The 22,948-nt window shown below is 41.4% G+C and overlaps 1 protein-coding gene across 2 annotated transcripts in view; it reads right to left on the reverse strand.

Moving 5' to 3' along the window:
- The window catches only part of ano10a (anoctamin 10a), a 30,972-nt gene that overhangs the window by 5,298 nt on the left and 2,726 nt on the right, over nucleotides 1-22,948 (reverse strand). For both annotated transcript variants that reach the window (XM_057340084.1, XM_057340083.1), the window contains exons 5-13: nucleotides 20,851-20,970; nucleotides 20,295-20,628; nucleotides 19,667-19,902; nucleotides 19,377-19,432; nucleotides 19,077-19,151; nucleotides 18,729-18,911; nucleotides 18,337-18,528; nucleotides 17,405-17,533; nucleotides 1,453-1,569 (exon numbers count right to left, since the gene is read on the reverse strand). In XM_057340084.1, coding sequence (XP_057196067.1) covers nucleotides 1,453-1,569; nucleotides 17,405-17,533; nucleotides 18,337-18,528; nucleotides 18,729-18,911; nucleotides 19,077-19,151; nucleotides 19,377-19,432; nucleotides 19,667-19,902; nucleotides 20,295-20,628; nucleotides 20,851-20,970 — 1,442 coding nt within the window. The remainder of the gene's footprint in view (nucleotides 1-1,452; nucleotides 1,570-17,404; nucleotides 17,534-18,336; nucleotides 18,529-18,728; nucleotides 18,912-19,076; nucleotides 19,152-19,376; nucleotides 19,433-19,666; nucleotides 19,903-20,294; nucleotides 20,629-20,850; nucleotides 20,971-22,948) is intronic.

A 22,948-nucleotide genomic window follows, 5' to 3' on the forward strand; every position in this document is an offset into this window, starting at 1 on the left:
CAACGGCTCGGCTCTGCTGAAATAAAGCCATCATATCTGTTAAAAGTCAAGCAGTGCTGTCGCTCTGACACACATTAACAATACTCAATATATTACGACCTTTTGTCTTGTAAAAGAGGGACAGTGGTATGAATTTATTATAAAAATAAATCCTTGGTTTTATTGAGGAATCATTCAGGCTATGGTTCATATGCCTAAACAATTACTATTGGTACCACCTATCCTGATCATTGTACAAATCTATTCATATAGACTGATGACAATATATATATATATATATGTATATATATAGACGGTTTCAAAGCAACAACATAAACAAATGTGTTACTGCGCATTGTGGCCCGAACTTAACTTCCGGGACAAATCCGTGAATGAGAGTCCCTGCAGATTATTTCTGATAAGCAAAAAAAGTAAATGACATTAGCTAGCAAGTAAAATGTATGTCTAGCCAGTATTATTTTGGGTTACCAGTAGAAGAACTGTTACTTGGCTAAACGTAAACGCGACAAAGTTTCACGACCCATTCAACAAATTGATTATTTAATCAAATTAACATACAATAAAATTCAACAAATTGTTTATTTAATATAATTACTATACAATGACATATTAATATAAAACATATGACTATAAATTAAATAAAATATAAATAGTTATATTATTAGCCACAAGCCAGACCGATCAACAAACACAGACTGGAAGTTTACGTCAGGCCAGGCGCGTGCGTCCGATGAAATCGTCTATATTCTATATATATTCTATATTATAACTTTAGGTATTCTTTGGACACCTGGATAGATTTGCAGAAATGTGCAGTACACGGTATCCCACAATGCAATGCACCTTTTCCTCCCATTTCCAGCGTGACAAATGAACAGGAAGTATCAACTGCAATTTTAATCATCGTTTCAAATTGTTATTCAATAAAACGACTTGAAAAAGATTAAAAGTGCAAAATCATGTTTATTTTCAAGATAGAGCCCATTCGCAAAATTGATCATGTGACCACATTATAGCATAAAACTCTTTTTTTTTTTGCATAATGCAAGTTAATACAACATGGAGTATACAAGTACTTCATATTGAATGCAGTCTCGGCCTCAGAATTGTTTTTTATCCATCATTAAGTCTGCTTGTCTGATAACGGTAGACCGTGGTGTGTGTGAGAGCGACCTATTTTTGTGCCATATAAAAGGTGATAAACATCTGTCTAAATAACTGATCCTCATTAGCAAACACTACCTGAGCACACACTCTGTAAGTCAGCACAGCATGTACAAAGGTCTCTCTTGATCATTTACAGATCAGAAGGCGTGTTAAAGCTGAGCTGATAATGCTTCCTGCATGTTGCAGACCAGACCAGCGCTGTTGACTCTGTCGTGTCCACACAGGCTTATACACACTTCAACGGTCTACATACATAGGCATAAAAAGTACTGTATGTATACTCACCCTTTTCTTAAGAGCTTCTAGAGACTCAAAGTCCAGCTTGGCAAGTTGGATTTGGATGTGTTTAGGAACATCCGGAATGACGAAGGCCAGGATGAACTTGAAGGCCAGGAGAACATGCTAAAACAGACAAAACAGGACAGCTTTACAGCACAACTATCATAAACTTCTATAATCTTGATGTAATTGAAATTAATCGCTCATTAGTTTTTATAATGTGTTTGAGGTTTTATTTGGACAACAGCGTCAACACACATTTTAGAAAAAACAAAAAAAAGGAAAAATAACTTCGCTTTGTACACTGTGATAGGCTATACGAGACCAGTTTTATTGCACTTATGCTTTTTGTTGTCCTTATGTTGTTCCAATTGCTTACATTGTTAACCTCATTTGTAAGTCGCTGGATAAAAGCGTCTGCTAAATGACTAAATGTAAATGTCAATGTAGACTGATGTAACCGGAGAAGCTTTTTTGCATAATTTAACGCCACCTAACCTCTCTATAGTATAAAACCTATACACACCCTCACATATTAATGGAGACATACGGACTAGAAGGGAACATATTTCAGCCGCATTAAACGGCTGGATGATCTTTATGGCTCTCTATGTGTTCAAAGGCCACATTAATGAGATATGTTGTTGGCAGAGCGCCACTGCACCGTATTACTGACTCGCCAATCGCCACACACCACCGACTTCTGAAAGCACTCAATATTTATCTGTGTATGTGTTTGTCAACCCAAAATGATATATTTGATCAGTCTGGGTTTTCCCATGACCATGACATGACTAACGCAATGCTTTATGCAGTTACAATATACAGTATATTTATTTGTGGTATATAGTTATTAATATATATAAAGATCAGTGTTGGGTAAGTTACTCTCAAAAAGTAATTAATTACTAGTTACTAATTACATATTCAATAGTATAATTAGATTACTGTACAAATTACTCTCTCCAAAAAGTATTTAGTTACTTATTACTCATTACGTTCTATATCCTATAGCAACCTTGATTAGTTAAGTGATTCAAGGATAGACATGAAAGGGCTCTTTTAATTCATTCAAATAAATAATATTAAAGTACATAAAGTACTCTTATTAACTGACCAAAGTATTACAAATGTGAGAATTATACATTAAAGCACGGATTTTAAAGTTAGACTTTGAATTTTGATGTCAATTCCACTATTGCACACACATATATTACACAAAAGTATTTAGTTTAATTACATCAAAAGTAACTGTAATTAAATTACAGAAAAAATAAGAGTAATTCCTTACTTTACTTTTTCCAAGGGAAAGTAATTAAATTACAGTAACTAATTACTTAGTAACTAGTTACACCCAACACTGATAAAGATAGATTGAAAGTCTCAGTTAATATTTATTTTACGTAATATATTACATATTTATGCAAACTGCATGTGATAGACATTTCGTGCATTTCGTCACAAAATCAAATCAAAAGTTGCTTTGTGCTCGTCCAAATCAATAATGCAATTATTTCGATCGTCACTAAACTTGGACTATACATGAAAATCCTCTGTTGTGTAACAGTAACAATTCAGTAAATTCCTAATTCCTGCCATTCCACTGCTCCATCCTGTTCGGAGTTACCAACTCAAATTCATAAAACTGAAAGGGAACCTGTTTAAAAAGCTGCAATTTGCCCAAGCATGGATATAGTTTACAGTAATTTACATTATCCATCAGTTTGACACAAACACACATTCTGTTTTACTCACTTATAACTCATTTACCATAATTTCATTCCAGTTAACCGGTTTGAATGTTTCCTCCCCACTGCAAATACGACATAGATTATTTTATTTCTATATTCTGGATTAGTTTAATACCCAGGCGGAAAGCAGTGAGTAAAATTTTTACAAATGAACTATATAAACTCTGCCTCATGCTGCGCTAGACACAAGTACAGTAATTATTAAAGACCCGTGTAACCTAGATCCAAAAATGTCTCTGTGAGATCTGAGGATATAGTCTAGACTAGAGCATCAGACACAGCACAAAGCTGTAGTGCAAAAAAAACCTGAGGTGAACTGCTGTGGATCAAAATGAACTTTCTTTGTCTCTGAAATCTCTTGCTTAAACACATTTAAGAATATAACAGATTATTTTCTCTTCACTTGCCTGCAGAAATTGCATAATACATACAGTATGTAGTATGTACACAGTTACAACTGTGTGTAATTTTAATTCAATTCACAATTCTTTAAATAGGGCTTTTCACAATGGAAATTGTTTGAATTCAATTCAAGTTTCTTTTTATAGCACTTTTTATAATGTTGCATTGCTTCAAAGCAGCTTTACATTAAAAAGAAAACACAAAAGAGGAAAATTAAGTCTAAAGAGTACAAACAAAGAAGACCATCCTAATAAAAGCAATGTTAATGGAATCAAAGCAGCTTTACAGAAAACGCATGTTTCTATGTTACCAGGCAAAACCAGAATATTTTTTATAAGGGGTGATGTTAGATAAGGGGTGATTTGTCAGATATAAGCAAGTATAAATATAATATGCATTTTAAAGGGGTCATATGACACGGCTAAAACGAATAGTATGGTTTGTTTTAGATGTAATGCAATGTGTATACACGATTTAAGGTTCAAAAACGCTGCATTTTCCACATTCCGTGCATGTTTGTATCTCCTCTTTGCCCCACCTCTCTGAAGCGCGCAGATTTTTTAGGCCCGATTCACATTTCGCGTCTTTGCCGCGCGCATATTCGTTAACTTAAATGTAAACACGCGGCAGGCGCTCGTAAATAGTGGGCGACGCGGTCGTGGCGCGCACATTTTTCTAGGCGCGTCGGCGCCGCATCGAGATGGAAATAGTTAAACTTTTCGGAGTGCCGTGCGCCCCGCAGGTCATTTGAAGAGAGAAAGTAGCGCAGCTCACGTTTTCAGCGCGGTTTTAGACGCGAAATGTGAATCGGGCCTTACAAAGCTCATGGCTGTGAAAAACGAGGTGTGCTATGATTGGCCAGTTAAACAGTGCGTAGTGATTGGTCGAATACTGCAAGAGTGTGACGGAAATGTGACGCCTCTTACCATATTTGGAACATCAGGTTCCGAAGCAATTGCGCTGACAGGTACGCCCACCTTACTTGCGTATACATTTGGGCGGTCTTAGTCAAATCATACCAGAAACTGACGTAGATTTGTGGGGGTGTGGTTACACGAGGCGTTTCAGGCTGGTCTGGGTGAGCATTCGCTTTTAGATAGAATGCATCTTTTGTTCCGACTAGGGATGTCAATTTAGACAAATTCCCATAATCGATCTTAATTTAAATTAATGATCAATTAATCGATTACTCGTTAACATTAATACTGCAATATGCCTCTGCAGTTGCATAAAGGCATGAGGGCGCGCAAATGCTATGCAAAACGCCAGCTTCCTCACCTGAATAAAAAGGTTTCTAAATATAAATAAAAGCCTTGTAGCATTGTTAAAATGAATCGGTGTGATTGGTAATATATCACAAAAATATATGTATTTAATAATTAACATATGGACCAATATACAACGTGTCGCCGCCTCAGATGTGCACTCTGGCAATTGCATATAAGCGAATTCATATAATTGCATGCGTCTGCGTGAGAAAATAGGTTGATTTGTTTCTGAATGTGCATGGACACTAGGGATGGGCATTTTTCAATAATTTCATATTTGAATATTCTTAAAAAACGAATATTCGTTTATTTAAATTAAGTTTAAAAATACAAAATTTGTTACGTTTTTATTTAGTCACAATTTCACATCAAGCTTATAATTATAATTAAATATTCATAACACACTAATATTATATCCTGTTGATATAATATTGAAAAGATTAGCAACCTTGGAAAAAAATAGAAAAATACATAAAAAAACTGCATTTAAACCTGCGCGAAATCATACAAAAACCAAACACACAAAACAAAACGCAACGTATATTGACAGTCCTTGATATATGGTTATCTTGCTTATTTTGTTTCACATGTTCTTGATAAGAAAAACAAGCATATAGCCTATATGGTCTATTTTACTCTGGTGAAAGTCTGTTCAACAAGCCGACGGTTAACAAGCCGACAGCGGAGAAAACGCGCCTCTCTAATTCCCGGAAACAAAACCAGATCTGACAAGAATATCTGGCTTTATTGTTTATAATGTTGATTATAAAGACAGTAAACAGGCTTGATACCTCCATGCCGACTGTTAATTGATCCTAAAAACAAAGACGGAGCCATTGTACCTGTTGTCCTGTTTATACGTGACCGTGAGGAAGAATTACTAGTCCTGCTGATCACCACTGCATATAAATATTGTTTTCGTTGTCGTTTTATGGTCAGTGTCTGTCTTGTTTAGCTTTGTATTGCATTTGCATCAATAAATAAAATCAACTAAGGTAGTCTAACTAAGGAATTACAGCGCGTTTTAAAACAAACAAAAAAAAACATCTGTGCGATTTACATTTATTTACAGGTGACGACCCTATTTGAAGTTCTTAGGAGGAAAATACAGGCTTTAGGTATGGAAAAGGATACCAGTCATATGCTAAGGCCAAACTTGTAGTTGCAGTGAAATTGACATTTTAATGTTTCAAGTTGTTGAAATCAGCATTAGTTAGCCTAATATATTTCTAGCGAACGAACGACCGCTACTTATATTAAACGAAGAAATGAAACTTTAATTAACAAAAGGTCTCCTCCACCGTGACCTGTCAATCCTCGCGCCTCACGGCTGACAGACGTGAGCCTCACGAACTCTTGCATCCATTGTCCAAATTAACTTTCTTTTATTTCTATAAAAATGTAAAACGAAGGTGTGTCGGTAGCCAAGTAATGTAATAAGTGGACAGCCATTGTGGTTTTCCATGATTCTGCTGTAGGTGTTTTGTGCACGAGCCGCACACACGTGCATGACCTTGAACTTGATCATCCTTAAGTTATTTCGAGTAAACTGTTATCGACAATTAATCGATCATCGATTAATCATTAACATCCCTAGTTCCGACACTTTAATTTTTGCAATTTTATAATACATGCATGTGTGACCAGTGAACTGAATGAAAAAGCGTGTCAGGGAGGTGTCAGAGCGATTTCAAGCTAGCTATCATCAGAGAGAGAGAGAGAGAGAGAGAGAGAGAGAGAGAGAGAGCAAGGACACATCTGATCTTGCAGCATGTCAGACATGGTTAGAGAGTCATGCAAGAGCACATAGACTCAGTTAAACAGTCCTTTTAGAGCCTTTCTGCCTGTTGACATAAACTCAAACTGTGAACACAAACACACTCACATTGTGAAGAACTGCTAATTTAGTCACTGACGGCTTCAAAATAGATTATATGAAAAATGTATTCGCTCTTCGCAATTATCCTAAATAAAGCAGTTCTAGATATCGCCGAAGCTTGGTTGAGACAGATTCTCAGATAAAGTCACACAATTTCAGATTGTGAGAGCATCATCATCTTGCCAGTATGCCACTATGTTGTGGAGGATGCAACAGACATCTACAACACTACACCAACAGAGTCAGCTCCTTAAAATGGTAGAAATGTGCTTGAGTACAACCCACAAGATGACTGATAAACGTCAACAAACATCTATCTGATAAGATTGTGTTTAACACCTGCGTCCTGTAACACAATGCAAGTAGTGCTGGGTTTTGTAACTAATAAAGGCTTATTCCACAATGAACTTATTTTAGCCGTTTTACCACGTTTAGCTGTTAAACTTGATCACGGAGTTCAGTGAATCATTTTAAAGGGGTCATATGGCGGAAGTACGTGTTTTTCTGTGTTTTTGGTGTGTTATAAGTCGCCAATGCATGTATTAGTCATGTAAAATTGCACAAATGAAAGTGTGGGAACAAAAGATGTATTCTATCTAAAAGCGAATGCTCAACCAGACTTGCCTGAAACGCCTCAGGCGTGCAACCACACCCCGGCGAATCTACGTAACTTCGTAACATGATTTGACTAAGACCGCCCAAATCTACACGTAGTTAAGGTGGGCATAATTGTAAATCTCATTGTATCGTCTTTCAGTAAAATTGATTTGGAACCTGATGTTCTGAATATGGTACGAGGCGTTACATTTCCGTGAAATGCTTGCAGTATTTGACCAATCACTACGCACTGGTGAACTGGCCAATCATAGCACACCTCGCTTTTCAGAGTGATGAGCTTTGCAAAAAATCAGTGCGTTTCAGAGAGGCGGGGCAAAGAGGAGATACAAACATGCACGGTATGTGGAAAATACAACGTTTTTTAAACTTTAAATGGTGTATACACATTGCGTTACATCTAAAACAAACAATAATATTCGTTTTAGCCGTGCAATATGACTCCTTTAAGTTTCAAGCTGCTAAATAAAATTGATAAATATTTGCAAAATCATTGTTTAGCATCATTTCCTGTGTCCGTCTGTATGCATTACTCTCACTTTCAGAGGTCTCTGCCATCAAGCTTTTCAGTTCTACCCGATCCTCCGCCGTCTCCTGTCAGGCTGTCACCGTGGCTACACTGTTGCCTGGTTACTGCTCTCTGAGGCATGTCATCGTGTAATTACCTGAGTATCGAATGGCCCAAAAATAGGGGCAGTCGCGGCTCTGAGAAATACCAGCAATGACACACTCGCACACACATTCACAAAGTTTTCTGATTCATTTCACCGGGAGCCCATGACAGTGCACACAAAGGCAAGGAGAGAGATAAGAAAGAGGGAGAGAGACAGAGAGAGATTTGCATTATTTATCTTCATAAAATGACCTGTGAGGACACATATTATTTCTGTATTAGGATTATTTATGGATTTGGATCCTTCGCCCATTTACACAACAAATGCCCATTTTAGCACTAGGTGACTATATAATACTACAATAAACTGAATATCAAACTCTTCAACATTTCCAACTATAAATATAGACATTTTAATCCGAGATCTTCCCATAAGATCAATGCACGCAATGCAACGCTGTAATAATGTAAACTATTCAATTCCCTGTTTTCTTCTCTGTTGTTATAGATGATATAGTCATGGATCAAACCGTGTGATATTGCATTACGGATTCTGAAAGCATTCCATACAGCACACATCCTGCAGATCAAGAACCAGACACTTCCCCCCCAACACCAATCCATGCTCACTTCACTTAATGAACTAACCGAGTCAATACAAAATATAAAGACAGCCTTGAAAAGCGCGTTGCATAACTGAGCTCTATTTAACAGACTCGAAAATGTGCACATACATTTGTGCAGTGTGTTAATAATGAAGAACTTCTATGAAGATGAGAATCGTTAGCTATTGAACAATTCTGACTCATATTCTGACACCGCTTTGTTACCGATTGAATTCTTCCAATGCATTTAGTCTTAAACATCTCCTATGACTTTATTTCGTCTGTCACAGAAAAAGGTTTTGCTAAATGCACCAATAGCTCTCTTTTCAATGCAGTTGCAATGAATGAAGCGCTTTCACCACAGTCAGATGATCAGAACTTCTCCCTTCTGACTTGTTACCGATTCAAACCAAGTTACCGATTCTTCCCCAGTGGGGGAAGAAGGGAGGCTAGTAGTACGGTGATCCCCTTAGGGTCAGGTACTGTCATAGGCGTACACCCTACCGGTCGTCGGTCTTGCCTCATGCCCGCAAGACTCGAGCCGACCGGTTTTACGCGAAGGCTGTAGGACCTCGCAAAGGTGATGGGTGTAGCCCAACCAGCAGCTCTGAAGATGTCTGCCAGAGAGGCGCCTCGAGCCAGTGCCCACGAGGAGGCTGTACTCCGTGTGGAGAGAGCTCTCACCCAGTGGGCGTAGGCGATCTAGGACAGGTACGCCATAGTGACGGCGTCCATGATCCAATGCGCCAATCTCTGTTTGAGACAGCCCTCCCTGCTGATCTCCAAAACAGACAAAGAGCTGCTCAGAGCTTCTGCGGCTCTGCGTGCGGTCCAAGCAGAGGCGCAATGCGCGTACTGGACACAACACGGATGGGGTTGGGTCTTCCTCCCCGGTGGGGAGCGCCTGTAAGTTCACCACCTGGTGTCTCGGGGGAGTGGTGGGAACTTTGGGCACGTAGCCGGGCCGGGGTCTCAGGATAGCGTGAGAATAACCGGGCCCGAGTTCTAGGCAATCTGTGGACACGGAGAATGCTTGTAGGACCGCTACCCTCTTGAGCGTCCTCCCGAGAGCCGTCTTCATCAAGTGAGAAAGAGCGGCATCTCCGAGGGGCTCCAGGACCACATCAAGGTCGTAAGAGGGTACGGAGCGTGGGTGACCTTCCCGCGCCCCTAGGAACCAAATGATCAGGTTGTGCTGTCCTAGAGACTACCAGCAACTGGGTCTTGATGAGCGGCAACAGCGGCTACATACACGTTCAGTGTGGAAGGGGAGAGATTATTCTCGAGTAATCATCACCTAGTGGCCAGGGCCCTAGCCTGAGTAGTGGTCTTAACCGCCGCAGGGGTTAGGCCACTCAGGATCTCCTCGTTCCGTCCAGGGGCCAGACATGGAGGATCCAGAGGTCTAGCCCGTGATGCCATAAAGTGCCCTTCCCCTGGGAAAGCAGGTCCTTCGTCAGGGGAAACGGCCAGGGGGGAGCTGTCGTCAAGAGCATTAGCTCCGAGAACCAAGTCCGGTTGGGCCAGTATGGCGCAACTAGTACACTTGATGCTCCTCTTCCCTGACCTTGCACAGGTTCTGTGCAATGAGGCTCACTGGGGGAAAGACATACTTCCGCTTGTCCCACGGCCAGCTGTGCGCTAGAGCCTCCGTGCCGAGGCAGGGAGTACCTTAGCGGCAATGGGTGGTGTCCAGGGAGGCGAAGGGGTCTACCTGAGCCCGCCCAGACTGTCCCCAATGAGCTGGCTATGCGGGGGTGGAGTCGCCACTCTCCGCGAGGCGTCAACTGACGAGAGAGCACATCGGCTGTCTGGTTCAGGTCACCTGGGATATGTGTGGCCCTGCGGACTCCACAGGAGGAGGCGTCGGGCGAGTCGTGTTAGCTGCCATAAGCGAACGCCACCCTGGCGGTTAAAAACACTACGGCAGTTGTGCAGTCCGCTGGACCAGCACGTGCTTGTTCTGCACGAGAGGTTGTAACCCCTTCAGTGTGGGTAGCACATTCAACAACTCTAGGCAATTGATATGCCTGCGCAGGCGGGGGCCCGTCCATCGCCCCGACACTGCGTGCCCGTTGCACACGGCACCCCAACCCTGCAGGGAGGCGTCTGTCGACCCTGACGAGTCTCGCCTGCCCGAGAGGGATCCCCGCCGTAGAAAAGGTCATTGAAGACCAAGGGGTTAGGGTGCGTCGGCAGAAAAGCGTAATCACCTCAAGCGTATCAAAGTAAAAATCAAGCGTAAAAACCATCCGCCTGCTGCCGGTGTGCCACGCTCTCCAGGGAACTCGACTCTGTAGCCAGTGTTGGAGCGGTCTTATGTGCATCAACCTGAGGGGTATCACCACCGTCGAGGATGCCATGTACCCAGGACCCTCCTCCCGCTGACTGCTTGAAATATTCCAGGCAGTTCAACACTGACTGAGCGCAGTCGCGCTGTAATGGAGACAGAGTTGAGTTCCATACCAAAAAAGAGGATGCTCCGCACAGAGGAGAGCTTGCTCTTTTTCGGTTGACCTGTGGTCCCAATCGATCTAGGTGCCGAAGCACTAGGTCCCTGTGTGTACATAACAGATCTCACGAGTGTGTCAAATGAGCCAGTCGTCGAGATAGTTTAGTACCCGCACACCTCTCTCCCTGAGGGGAGTGAGGGCGGCTTCCACGATCTTCGTGAAGACTCGTGGGGACAGGGACAGACCGAAGGGGAGGACTCTGTACTAATATGCCTGACCCTCGAAAGCGAACCGTAGGAACGGGCGATGACGAGGGAGAATTGAGACATGAGAGTAAGCGTCCTTCAGGTCGATTGCCATGAATCCATCTTGACATCTGATAGATGCCAGGATGCGCTTCTGCGTGAGCATCCTGAACGGCAGCTTGAGTAGGTGCCTGTTCAGGGTACGCAGATCTAGCGACCCCCGCTCTTTTGGGGACGATGAAGTACGGGCTGTAAAACCCGTTGAACATCTCGGCTAGAGGGACGAGCACGATCGCTTCCTCACCAGAGGGGTGGCGACCTCGGCCCGAAGCACGGGGCATCCTTGCCTCTGCTGAGGTTAAGAGGATGCCCCGAAACTTGGGCGGGCGTCCGGGGAGTTGGATCGCGTAGCCGAGACGGACCGTATCCCGTAGTCACCGTGACGGTTTGGGAAGCTCTTGTCAGGCTCCCAGGGACCGACAGGGAGGCTAGGGGTACGTTCTGCTTCATCGACCTCCCGGGGGTGGTTCGATGGCTGGCAGTACGGATCCCTCGCCGTGGGGGGGACCCCCGGGGAGGAGATCGGCTCTGCAGTTTTACCTGTCTGGCGAAGATGTAGCACAACGCACCATCGAATGAGAGTGCTTAGGCTGATGATTATCCTTGACATTGGGTCTTGCCGCAACGTCGAGTTGCCGAACACCGTCGTGTAGAGGGTGAGAGCGGCTGTGATAATACCCAGACGATGATGTGGCACAAAGCACCGTCGAATGAGAGTGCTTAGGCTGATGATTATCCTCGACATTGGGTCTTGCCGCAACGTCGAGTTGCCGAACACCGTCGTGTAGAGGGTGAGAGCGGCTGTGATAAACGCCCAGAGAGGGAGAAAACTTTTAGAAAGGTATTCTCGAACTCCCTGGGGTCTTCCCATGAGGGCCGCATTGGCTTTCGCCGCGGCTGCTGATGGGGTGGTGGTCTCCTCTTCGATGTCTCGAAGAGGACCAGGGCTGCTGGGAAGCAGACGGTGCATGGGATCTCGGCGGCCAGAGGGCGGTCGAGTCGCGGCTGGGGAGGACATACGTGATATCCTCTGTCTGCTCCCTAACTGTCGAACCCGACAGTATCACCAAACAGCCCCCCCTTGCGAGATGGGTGCATCGAGAAAGCGGACTTTCTCAGAGTTACTCACCTGTGCAAGGTTCAGCCAGAGGTGTCTCTCCTGGACCATAAGTGTGGACATCGCCCGACCCAGGGCCCGCGCGATCACCTTGCTCGCCCGAGAGCGAGGTCGGTGAAGGCGCGGAGTTCCTGCATAAGCGCTGGGTCGGTCTTACCCTCGTGGAGCTCTCTCCGTGCATTGGCCTGCAGGAAGGCCATAGCGTGGAGAGAGGGGACAGCTTGGCCCGCAGCAGAGTAAGCTCTCGACACCTCAGATGCCGAAAAGCCTACGTGCTTTGGACGGGAGTCTAGGTCGAGCCCCTGGGGGACATCGACGTATCCTCTAGCTGCCCCACCATCGAGGGAAGAAAGGGTGATGGAACTAGTTGACGTGTACGCGCCGAAGGGGGCGTTCCAGGTCGTACTAGGTTCCTCATGCACTTCCGGGGGAACACGGCACTGAGGGCGAGTGCGGCTTGGAGCCGCTCTCAAGCCCGAGGTACCGTGTATCCAGCCGCGAGCGTTGGGAGAGGCAGTGCGGCGCACCGCAACCCAATGCCGGCGGCCCGGGAAAGCATGGCTGACATTTCGACATCCGCTTCTTCCTGATCTCGACCCCCCGAGGGAGGGAGCTTCAAGGAATCGTCGGAGTCTGATGCCAGTAAGTCACCCTCCGATGCTGCAACAGACATCTCATCATCACGTACCGTGTCCGATACGTGATTGAGGAATAAGACGGCGGACCGTCTTATGGGGAACGGTCAGACGAGCAAGGCGAGGTGCGAACGGTCCGCGAGCCAGTGGCTGACGGATTAGCGCTCACAGTAATCCTCATATCACCCTTGCTGCTCGCCGTAGCGGGCGGCAGGGCCGTAGTCCTGCCGTCACGGAACGGGAAGCAGACGAGGTGGTGGCTGAGTCCCGTGGGAACACAGCCACCCGTGACGCAACGTCTGAATCGTCAACCGCCCGCAGTGCGGGCAGGACGTATCCACAACATCTGCCCCAGCGTACTGGAAGCAGACATTGTGTCCGTCCCCCTCCTCGATGAGTGTGTTGCACCCACGAGAACAGCGGGACATGCCACGCTGGAGAAATTTGCTCTTTTAGAGAAAAAACTCGAACACTTCTGGAACCGCCGAGACGCCCAGGGGAAGTCGCTGCAGGAAGGGACAGTCCGCTGCACCACGTCGTAGAGCCGGCAGTCTTGTAGCGAAGTCTGTTGATCATGAGCGAAGGCTCCGAAGAACAAAAGGTGAATCAATGAGGCACGCCGTCTCCCTTTTATACCCGGATATCCGGGGGCGGAGTCCGGCATGCAAATTTCATTCGCCAATTTTCATTGGCCTTTTCTAAGAAGTCGGAAGCGATTGGTTCTCAAGGACGAACCCCATCTGTCGGTTCGACACAACGTCGAGAGACCGACAGAAAGGGATCTTTGGTTTATGGAGTGTTCAACAACAAGTTTACGTACATACATGGAGTAAAAACACTTTCATTTTCTAATAATAGGTAGTTAATATTACCTCACTTCTTGACAGACTCTCAAATGATTCGTTCGGCAATTCATTCGTCTAATCCCGTTTTCTGTCAGCCAACTCTGATCTGATTGGTCAGATGGTCTAGTTAGCAGTGATTGGTCTACCGCTGTGACTGGTCTACCGCGTGCAGTGTAGCAAATGGAAGGTAGGCAGGCATTACACGGAGTGATGCAAATCTGACCCGGGACTGAAATTAGAACGTCAGATGACTCGTTCGCGTGATTCAGAGTCGACTCCCAAGTTTCCCAAGCCAATAACTAGTTATTCGTTCACTTTCGGCTTTACAACTTGGCAGAATGCTTACATTCACACACAGCAACATTACACACTGCATGAAATGTCATTTTAAGGACATTGTAATAGTTACTCTTTAAGCTATCAATGACTCAAAGGAACATGAGAGTTTTCAGAAAAAATGTGGACACGTCAGAGATACAGTATGTCTGACAACATACACGCTCACCCTCAAACAAGCTATTCTGTAGCACTGAGGTGACCTGTTGTGAACAAAACCAGTGTCCTCCAGTATGCCCAACACAACCATGCTGTACCAGTCATCATAAACAAATCAATTCACACCAACCAGCAAACTCAATCATATCAATCTGAATTAAGACTGAAATCACATGCAATGTGCATGAGGTTTAACCCTTGTGTTCTGTTAAGATTTGCTTTATTTCCTCGCTGTTTGGGGTCACTATTATCCCAGTGATTAAAGTCTGAAAATGATCATATATAATTGTAATAATGAATAATGAAGTAAACTTTTTTAGCTTAAATGTTCCTTTCCATTATCCCGAAATTATTAAAGTGATAAAAGAATTGAAATAAGGGTTTCATTTACATTTACTGAAGTAAGAATGTGATGTTCAGAGAAGCAACTAAATACAGAAATAACCAAATAATTTGCTAAAAGTAATGAAAAACTTATAACTGTAAATGTTCTATAGGTTGTCTTAAACAAATATTAAAAAGGTTTTATCAAATAGTAATATATGTTTGGGGTCAATTTGACCTTTTGTCAGATATCATTGTTTTTTTTTAAGAAAAATATAGAAAAACACATCATCTGGGCAACAGGACATTTCCAAATGGACATTTTTAAGGTACGTGACAAAAAGAAATCTAAAAATATTCATAATGAATTATTACATAAAATAATAATTAAGAATAAAAATAGAATTGAATACATATTACATAATTAAAAACAATAATTAAAAAGGTGTATAGATACCTTTAGTTTTTCTTTTATTCTCTTAATATATACATATTTAACAGTTGCGGAAAAAATTAAGACCATTTTCGTTTTTCTGAATTTATTATTTTATGTTGTTGGGGTAAAATGATTATTTTTGTTTTATTCTGTGAATAACTAACAACATTTCTCCCAAATTTCAAATAAAAATATTGTTTCTATTTGCATTTATTTGCAGAAAATGAAAACTGGAGAAACATGGCAAAATAACAAAGATGTTCTGTATTTTTTCAGACCTCAAATACTGCAAAGAAAACAAGTTCATATTCACTTTTAAGCAACACAACAGTAATGTTTGTACATGTATTTTAGTTGTCAGTCTGCTGGCAGTTTTTCACATCGACTTTATGTCACTCCTGAGGTTTGATTTTGTTGAAATTCAGCAGACACTGGACTGGAATGACCACAAACCATCTAGAAATTAGATTTCTGTCCATCAGGTACATTATGTTTATGGATGCATCAACATCGACTACTGACCACTTCTGATATCAATATTTGTTCATTCATGTGAACTTTTGTCATTGAAATTCGTAGATCCCTGTTTGGATCATGTTTAAAATCAGCAGTATTCAGAGACACATGCATTAAAGTATGCTAGCTACTGCAGTAGTGCTGCTTGATCAAATCATTTAAAGGGGTCATATGGCGTGAATACGTGTTTTTCTGTGTCTTTGGTGTGTTATTAGCTGCACATGCATGTATTAGACACGCAAAATTGCAAAAATTACAGTGTCGGAACAAAAGATGCATTCTATCTAAAAGCGAACGCTCACCCAGACCTGCCTGAAACGCTTGCAGTATTCGACCAATCACTACGCACTGGTTAACTGGCCAATCATAGCACACCTCGCTTTTCACAGCGATGAGCTTTGTAAAAAATCAGCACGTTTCAGAGAGGTGGGGCCACATAACATGTACGGTATGTGGAAAATACAGCATTTTTGAACGTCAAATCGTGTATACACATTGCATTACATCTAAAACAAACGATAATATTCGTTTTAGCCGTGTCATATGACACCCTTTAACATGGATTGAATTCATAAAGAGAACCACAAAGTAGTAAGGTAACATGAACTCATATTTACATTTACGCATTTGGCAGAGGCTTTGACTTACATTGCATTATTCTATACATTTGTTTCTAATTATGTGCAATCCCTGGGATCGAACCCATAACCTTGGCGTTGTTAGCGCCACGCTCTAACCACTGAGCTACAGGAAATCTATAATATTCGACTTATTATAGAACATTACATTTCTTTAATAAACTCATTGACAAACAAGGCTTGCAGTTCTTTTGCTTTATATATCAGCTACTGTATACTTTAGAAAAGGATTGACTGCTTTCTTCCCACCAAAGTTATTGTTTGTTAAACCTGCCTTGTTATATGCTATAGCTGATATGCTGATGGTTTTCAATAAGTAAAAAGCACACAAATAAATACGAGCAGTGGTTACATCAGTGCATCTCTAACATTTCTTCCACAGGAAGTAATCTTGCGGAACAAAACAACAGTCACACGCAGACCTGAACAACCGCAGCTTCTGCTTTTGAGGTTTAAAAGACTCTTTTTATATTCCCACAGGTTTTATTTAAAATTCTGTCACGGTACAATGAAATCAATGTGGCCTAATTACAACTCCAGCGATTACTGTGAAGTTTAATTAGCCAAAAAACAAGACGTGGCACAATGACATTCTCCCCATATCCCCTCCAGATTCACACCCAGGATCTGCACTTCTATTATTTCCCCTCCCAAAAACTCAAGTCTCTGATGCGTTTGTGTCTGTGCATCTCCGTGTATGTGCTTCGGGTCAGTTATTTTGAGTGAATCTCCTGAGGCCGGCAGCATAGCTTATCCTTCACTGAACCTTCTGTTTATTTCTGAAGCTAACACGTATGGACTGAAGCGTCACGGTGGTGAATTTTCAAGGTTCTACGCTGTTACACAAACTGACAAGGTCCAGCACACTCTATTTCCGGCATTATCCAAACCACCAGGATGGAGGTTCAAGAAACGAGGGCTACAGCGAAGGCTAGCACCCTTTAACATTCACATGATGTGTACACAGGGAGCAAAAAAGGTTACTGATGCCATCTAATGGAGCATTTAGGGCATTGCAACAGGGGGTTAGAGATCATGATTTAAGGAGAAAAAATGTTTACCTCTATAGCCACAACAGTGAGGATGAGCTGAGTCTCTGATTCGGGGAAGTACGCTTGCACTTGCGGGGACAAACCGATTAAGGCACAGTTGGTCACTACGGCTATAATGCTCATGGTTTCAAACGCCAGCTGGAAGTCAGATTGACAAAGAATTGTAATGCTGAATACAGTTTTTTAGGTGAAAATACAGTAAACATTTGTAAACTTGACTGTATGTTTGTTATAATCCTAAAGAGCTTTTAATAAACAAATGATAAATAATAATTAAAATTAACTGCTTAAAATGTATTCTGTGTACACGTATAAGTTAATATCACAGTTCACTGCTAAATGACTAAATGTAAATGTTCATTATGACTTCTGCAAGAGATGTGTAAAATGCCAATTTTTTATTCTGACAATGACATGAAATGACAATTAACTTAAATGTGTTGTTTTTCTTTTTCTTTTTGTAACACAAACTTCCAGATGACCGATTATAGTCTTATTTTTATTCAACTAGGCATTTTTTTATTTACATCTTGTATTTATCTGTTTTCATTGCACTGTAAATTTGGTTACACTTTACAATAAGGTGCTATTTGTTAACAATTATTTAATGAATTAGCTAATATGATCTTACAATGATCAATTCTTCTATAGCATTTATTAATGTCAATTCATGTTAATTTTAACATCAAACGTTGTGTCTGTTGACATTAGTTAATGCACCATGAATTAACATGAATAATTGTATTGACATTAACTAACATTAACAAGGATTAATAAATGCTGAAAAACTAAATTGTTTATTGTTAGCTAATGCATTTACTACTGTTAACAAATAGCACCTTATTGTAAAGTGTTACCGTAATTTTCTTTATTTTTGTCAGTTTTTGTCAGTCATTTATCAGCTATTCTGGATGCGACACTCTCTCATAAAGTTTTCTCACCTGCCACACCCCGATGTTTGCAGCTGGTTCTGAGAAGGGACGCTTGAAGACGTGGCACATTTTAAAGGCGTCAGAATAAACCTCAGTAACGTTGTTCAGTACCACCAGTACAGCGGCCAGCGGGTACACACAGGAGAACAGACTCACATAGCCAAAAAGCAGGAACTGCTCAAGGTAGTCATCAAATGTGCCCTGATGATCAAAATGATTTCAGAGATAAGCCTTTCTGCTCTTAACAGACACTTTATAAAAATTACTATTAAAAACCCAGTGCATCTTCATAGTTTATTTAACCTGCAACCCACAACCCATCCTCTTTAATTTATTTTTATTCATTTTTAACCAAATGCTACTATATCAATTTCAATACATTCAGTTGAAAAAGGATATACCAGATATGTGTTCATGTCTGTCTCCAGCTGAACTTGTTCCAGCAGGGGGAGCTCTTTATCTCCCATCAGCTTCCTCATTCTCTTATTGACCTTCTTGTTCCTCCTCTTCTGCAGCCAGTAGGGCAGGAAGGCCTCCATCACTTGGTTGAGGATTTGAGAGGTGATGAGCAGGGTGGCCAGACTCTAAGAGTCCACAGACAGACCAAATACAACATTACTTCTATTTGAAAACTCAAAACGACATTGCTTTTTATAAAGCCCTTAATAAAGTAAATCCCCAGAGCCTAGCTTCAGAGATGCACAGCTTTATTACATTTGTTCTTTAGCAGCTGAGCTCAGAACACTCACCTGTCTCAGAAGCACCATGTCTTGCATGACGAAGGCAATATAGAACAGAGAGGCAAAGCAGTTTACGAAGTTAAACTGGAAACAAGAAAACAATTAGGAAAAAACAATTATCCTATTGCCAGAACTTTACTTTTTTATAAAATGTTAATTGGAATTCTTAGATGAGAATTTTGTTAAAAATCATTGTATAGAGTTTGCATTTATATATTATATGTATATTTATGGAGTATTTTAGAGTAAAAACGGTTTTGAATGACTACAAAAGGCACAAGAACACTCCAAGAAAACTTTAAAACGTACCACCAAAACCTTGAGCACCAGATGATTCTGAAAGGAAGACTCAAGTCTGTGGTTTTCTGCAAATAACATAAAAAACCAGGCAAAAAGATTCATTTATTTGCTGTGATGTGAGAAAATCGCAGTACAAGCATTTTTTAAATGTCGAAGAAATTTTGAAGTATTCCTTGATTTTTAGGTTGATTTGCTGGTAAAGATACAGTTATAACCTGGACAATAAACTAATAGCACTTTAAATAAATCTGTGAAAAGACGAAAGCAGAGAGAAAGAAGTATAAAGTAATGCTTCATACCCCAGTGTGTGAGAAACTCCGCTGCATAGCGGTACAATAAGTTCATGATCTCGATGACCACAGCATAGATAATACTGGGAACAAACAGCAGGACACCGGTCGCAAAGGTTGGACTGTCATTGTATATGCTTATAGCCCATGTCTCCATGTCAAAGTAGATCATCATCACGTAAAAAGACAGATACAAGCACAGCAGCACGAAAGGAACCGACACCAGATAAATCCTCAACTGCCGCCTGTCGGGGAAAAACAAATGTTGTCAAAACAAACTTGTAAGCAGATGCAATATCTTTTGGGTGTCATGCTCATATTGAATGACTTAAATTAATATAAGTGCTTCTACGCTTCATCAGTTAATTTATCAACCAAAAAACCTCAGCGCATTAAATAAATCTCCATTATTTTATGAAGCAAGCCTACAAAACAAATGAACCAACGATTGTTTGTGTGTTTATGCATACGTTGTATGATACGGTTTGTTTAAAAATGTGCTAGCCCAATGTTTCTTCTTCATCTATACTCTCTCGGTTTCACAGCTTTTAACTAATATGTATCATGAACTGCACTATACAAATCATTATACAAATGAACTAAATTAAATCATAAATGAAAATTTCAAAACAGGTACTTGGAGCTGGGGTAGACCGGTTCCTCTCGTCCTGTGACTGGATTAAACCCCAGTGCTCCGTGGAATCCAGGCCTCGGTTCTTCAAACGCTTTCTTGCGACACAGCGTGCCCCATCTGTACGCTAACGTAGCGCTGCATCTCTTCCACACCTCCAGGAAAACTGTAGACCACACCAGGTTGAAGACAGCGAACAGCACATACTTATCATAGTCCTCCCAGTCAAAGAGGTAGTATGGAATACCGATGACAGCCATGGGTACCAAGGCAAATGTAAAATACTCCAGAAACCCAAAGTAGAGTGCCAGACCCTCACCGAAGTAACGTCTGATGTCATCTACGTCATGAGTACAAAGAGAACATTTAATATAATTAATATATCATTGACTTCTATCATACATCCAGCAAATATGATACATTCTGTATCTATTCATCACACCATATATAGCTACAGTTTTTGTGAAATTTTTCTTACAGTAAATGATCTCAAAAGAACTAATATAGGAGCCAGTGCTGGGTTTAAAGTTCATGCTGCCAGCACACAGAGAGAGTGACTCACCCAGTGGCTGGAAGGACGGTTTGATCTGTTTGTACCAAGAGAAGGAGAGTCTCTTAAGATCCTCTTTGTCATGGAGAGGAAAATACTGGATTAAGACACCTTTGGACTGCAATCTCCGCACTGGAAAAGAGTTTATAAATCAAACTATAGCATTAAAAAGCATTTAAAACATATGAGCATGAATACAAAATCAAGCTATTATTGAAAAACATTTTGAAAAGTGACTGACTCAGGAATGTCAACCCAGGGCCTGGAACATTTGTTTGGGTTGGTACACGCTCCCCCAGGCACAATGATTACAAAAGCTACATGGGTATGGGTCATGTTTGGATTTCATGACCAGCTGAATGCTACTTTGAAGTAATAATGAACATCATATTTGATGAACAGCTGTCCTTCAATGATCACATTGCAAAGACAACGCGGTCATGGCGATATGCCTTATTCAACATTAGAAAGGTTAGACCCTATCTCAATGAGCATGCGGCACAACTCCTTGTCCAGGCCCTGGTAATCTCAAGGTTGGACTACTGCAATGCTCTCCTTGCTGGTCTTCCTGCAAAGGCTATCAAACCACTCCAGCTGGTTCAGAACAGAGCAGCACGCCTCGTCTTCCAACAGCCCAAAAGGGCTAATGTGACGCCCCTTTTCATCTCTCTCCACTGGCTACCGGTTGAAGCCCGTATCAGATTCAAGTCACTAATGCTTGCCTACAGGACTATCACTGGATCTGCACCGGCATACTTTCACACGCTCCTACACTCCTACACCCCATCAAGATCCCTGCGTTCAGCAAACCAGCTGCGTCTTGTATTGCCTTCCCATAAGGCAATTTCCTGCTCATTCTCATTCACAACTCCTTCCTGGTGGAACATTCTTCCTAACTCAGTCCGGTCAACCACATCTCTCACAACATTCAAAAAACTACTTAAAACCCATCTCTTCTGTGACAGACAAATGAGAAAAAAAGAAAGAAAAAAAACTAACTCTCTCTCTTTCTCTCAACAGGTATTGGTCTGGCTTTTGCTGAAACTAGTAACTTTGTGTTAGCACCTATTGTATTGTATTATCGCTCCTGTATGACATATCGCTTATTGCTCCCTGAACTCTCTGTAAGTCGCTTTGGATAAAAGCGTCTGCTAAATGACTAAATGTAAATGTAATAATACTATTGGGTACTTTCGTTTTTTTATTTTGAGCATACAGCCACAGAAAAAAATTAAGAGACCATTTAAAATTTTAATGTTTTTCTGAATTTACTATGTACAGGTCTGGGTTTAGGTAAAAACATAATAAAGCAATAAGCCCCAAGAAGCAGTGGGTTACAGTGCATTTTATAACAGCTAAGGGCGTTGTTGCACGACGCGAAGCGGAGTGCCTAAAACCCCGTAGCTGTTATAAAATGCACTGTAACCCACTGCTTCGTGGGGCTTATTGCTTTTATAAAACGGTTATTCCATATGCTTAGCAAGGTTTCATAAAATAAAGTAAATAAAATGATATTTAGGCTATGTGGTGCGGTCAGCCGTTATATATTGGGGTATTTTATAACGGCTTAGAACTCCGCTCAGCCAATCAGAATCAAGGACCAGAACTGACCGTTTTATCATTTGTGACCCTGGACAACAAAACCAGTCTTATGGGTCAATTTTTTTAAATTGAGATTTTTACATAATCTGAAAGCTGAATAAATAAACTTTCTATAGATATATGAGTTGTTAGAATAGGACAATATCTGGCTGAGATACAACCGTTTAAAACTCAGGAGAGCGCAAAAAAATTAAAATATTGAGAAAATTGCCTTTGAAGTTGTTAATCAGTGGCACTGTGGCAGACCATCCACTCACAAAAATAAAGTTTTTATATATTTAAGGTAGGAAATTTACAAAATATCTTCATGGAACATGATCTTTACTTAATATCCTAATGATTTTTGGCATAAAAGAAAAATCGATAATTTTGACCCACACAATGTATTTTTGTCTTTTACTAAAAATGTTCCCGTGCTACTTAAGACTGGTTTTGTGATCCAGGGTCACATTTTTGTTTTAGTCTGTGAACTACTAACAATATGTCTTCCAAATTTCAAATAAAAACA

The sequence above is a fragment of the Triplophysa rosa genome, linkage group LG8, assembly GCF_024868665.1.
Source record: "Triplophysa rosa linkage group LG8, Trosa_1v2, whole genome shotgun sequence".
Taxonomy (NCBI): domain Eukaryota; kingdom Metazoa; phylum Chordata; class Actinopteri; order Cypriniformes; family Nemacheilidae; genus Triplophysa; species Triplophysa rosa.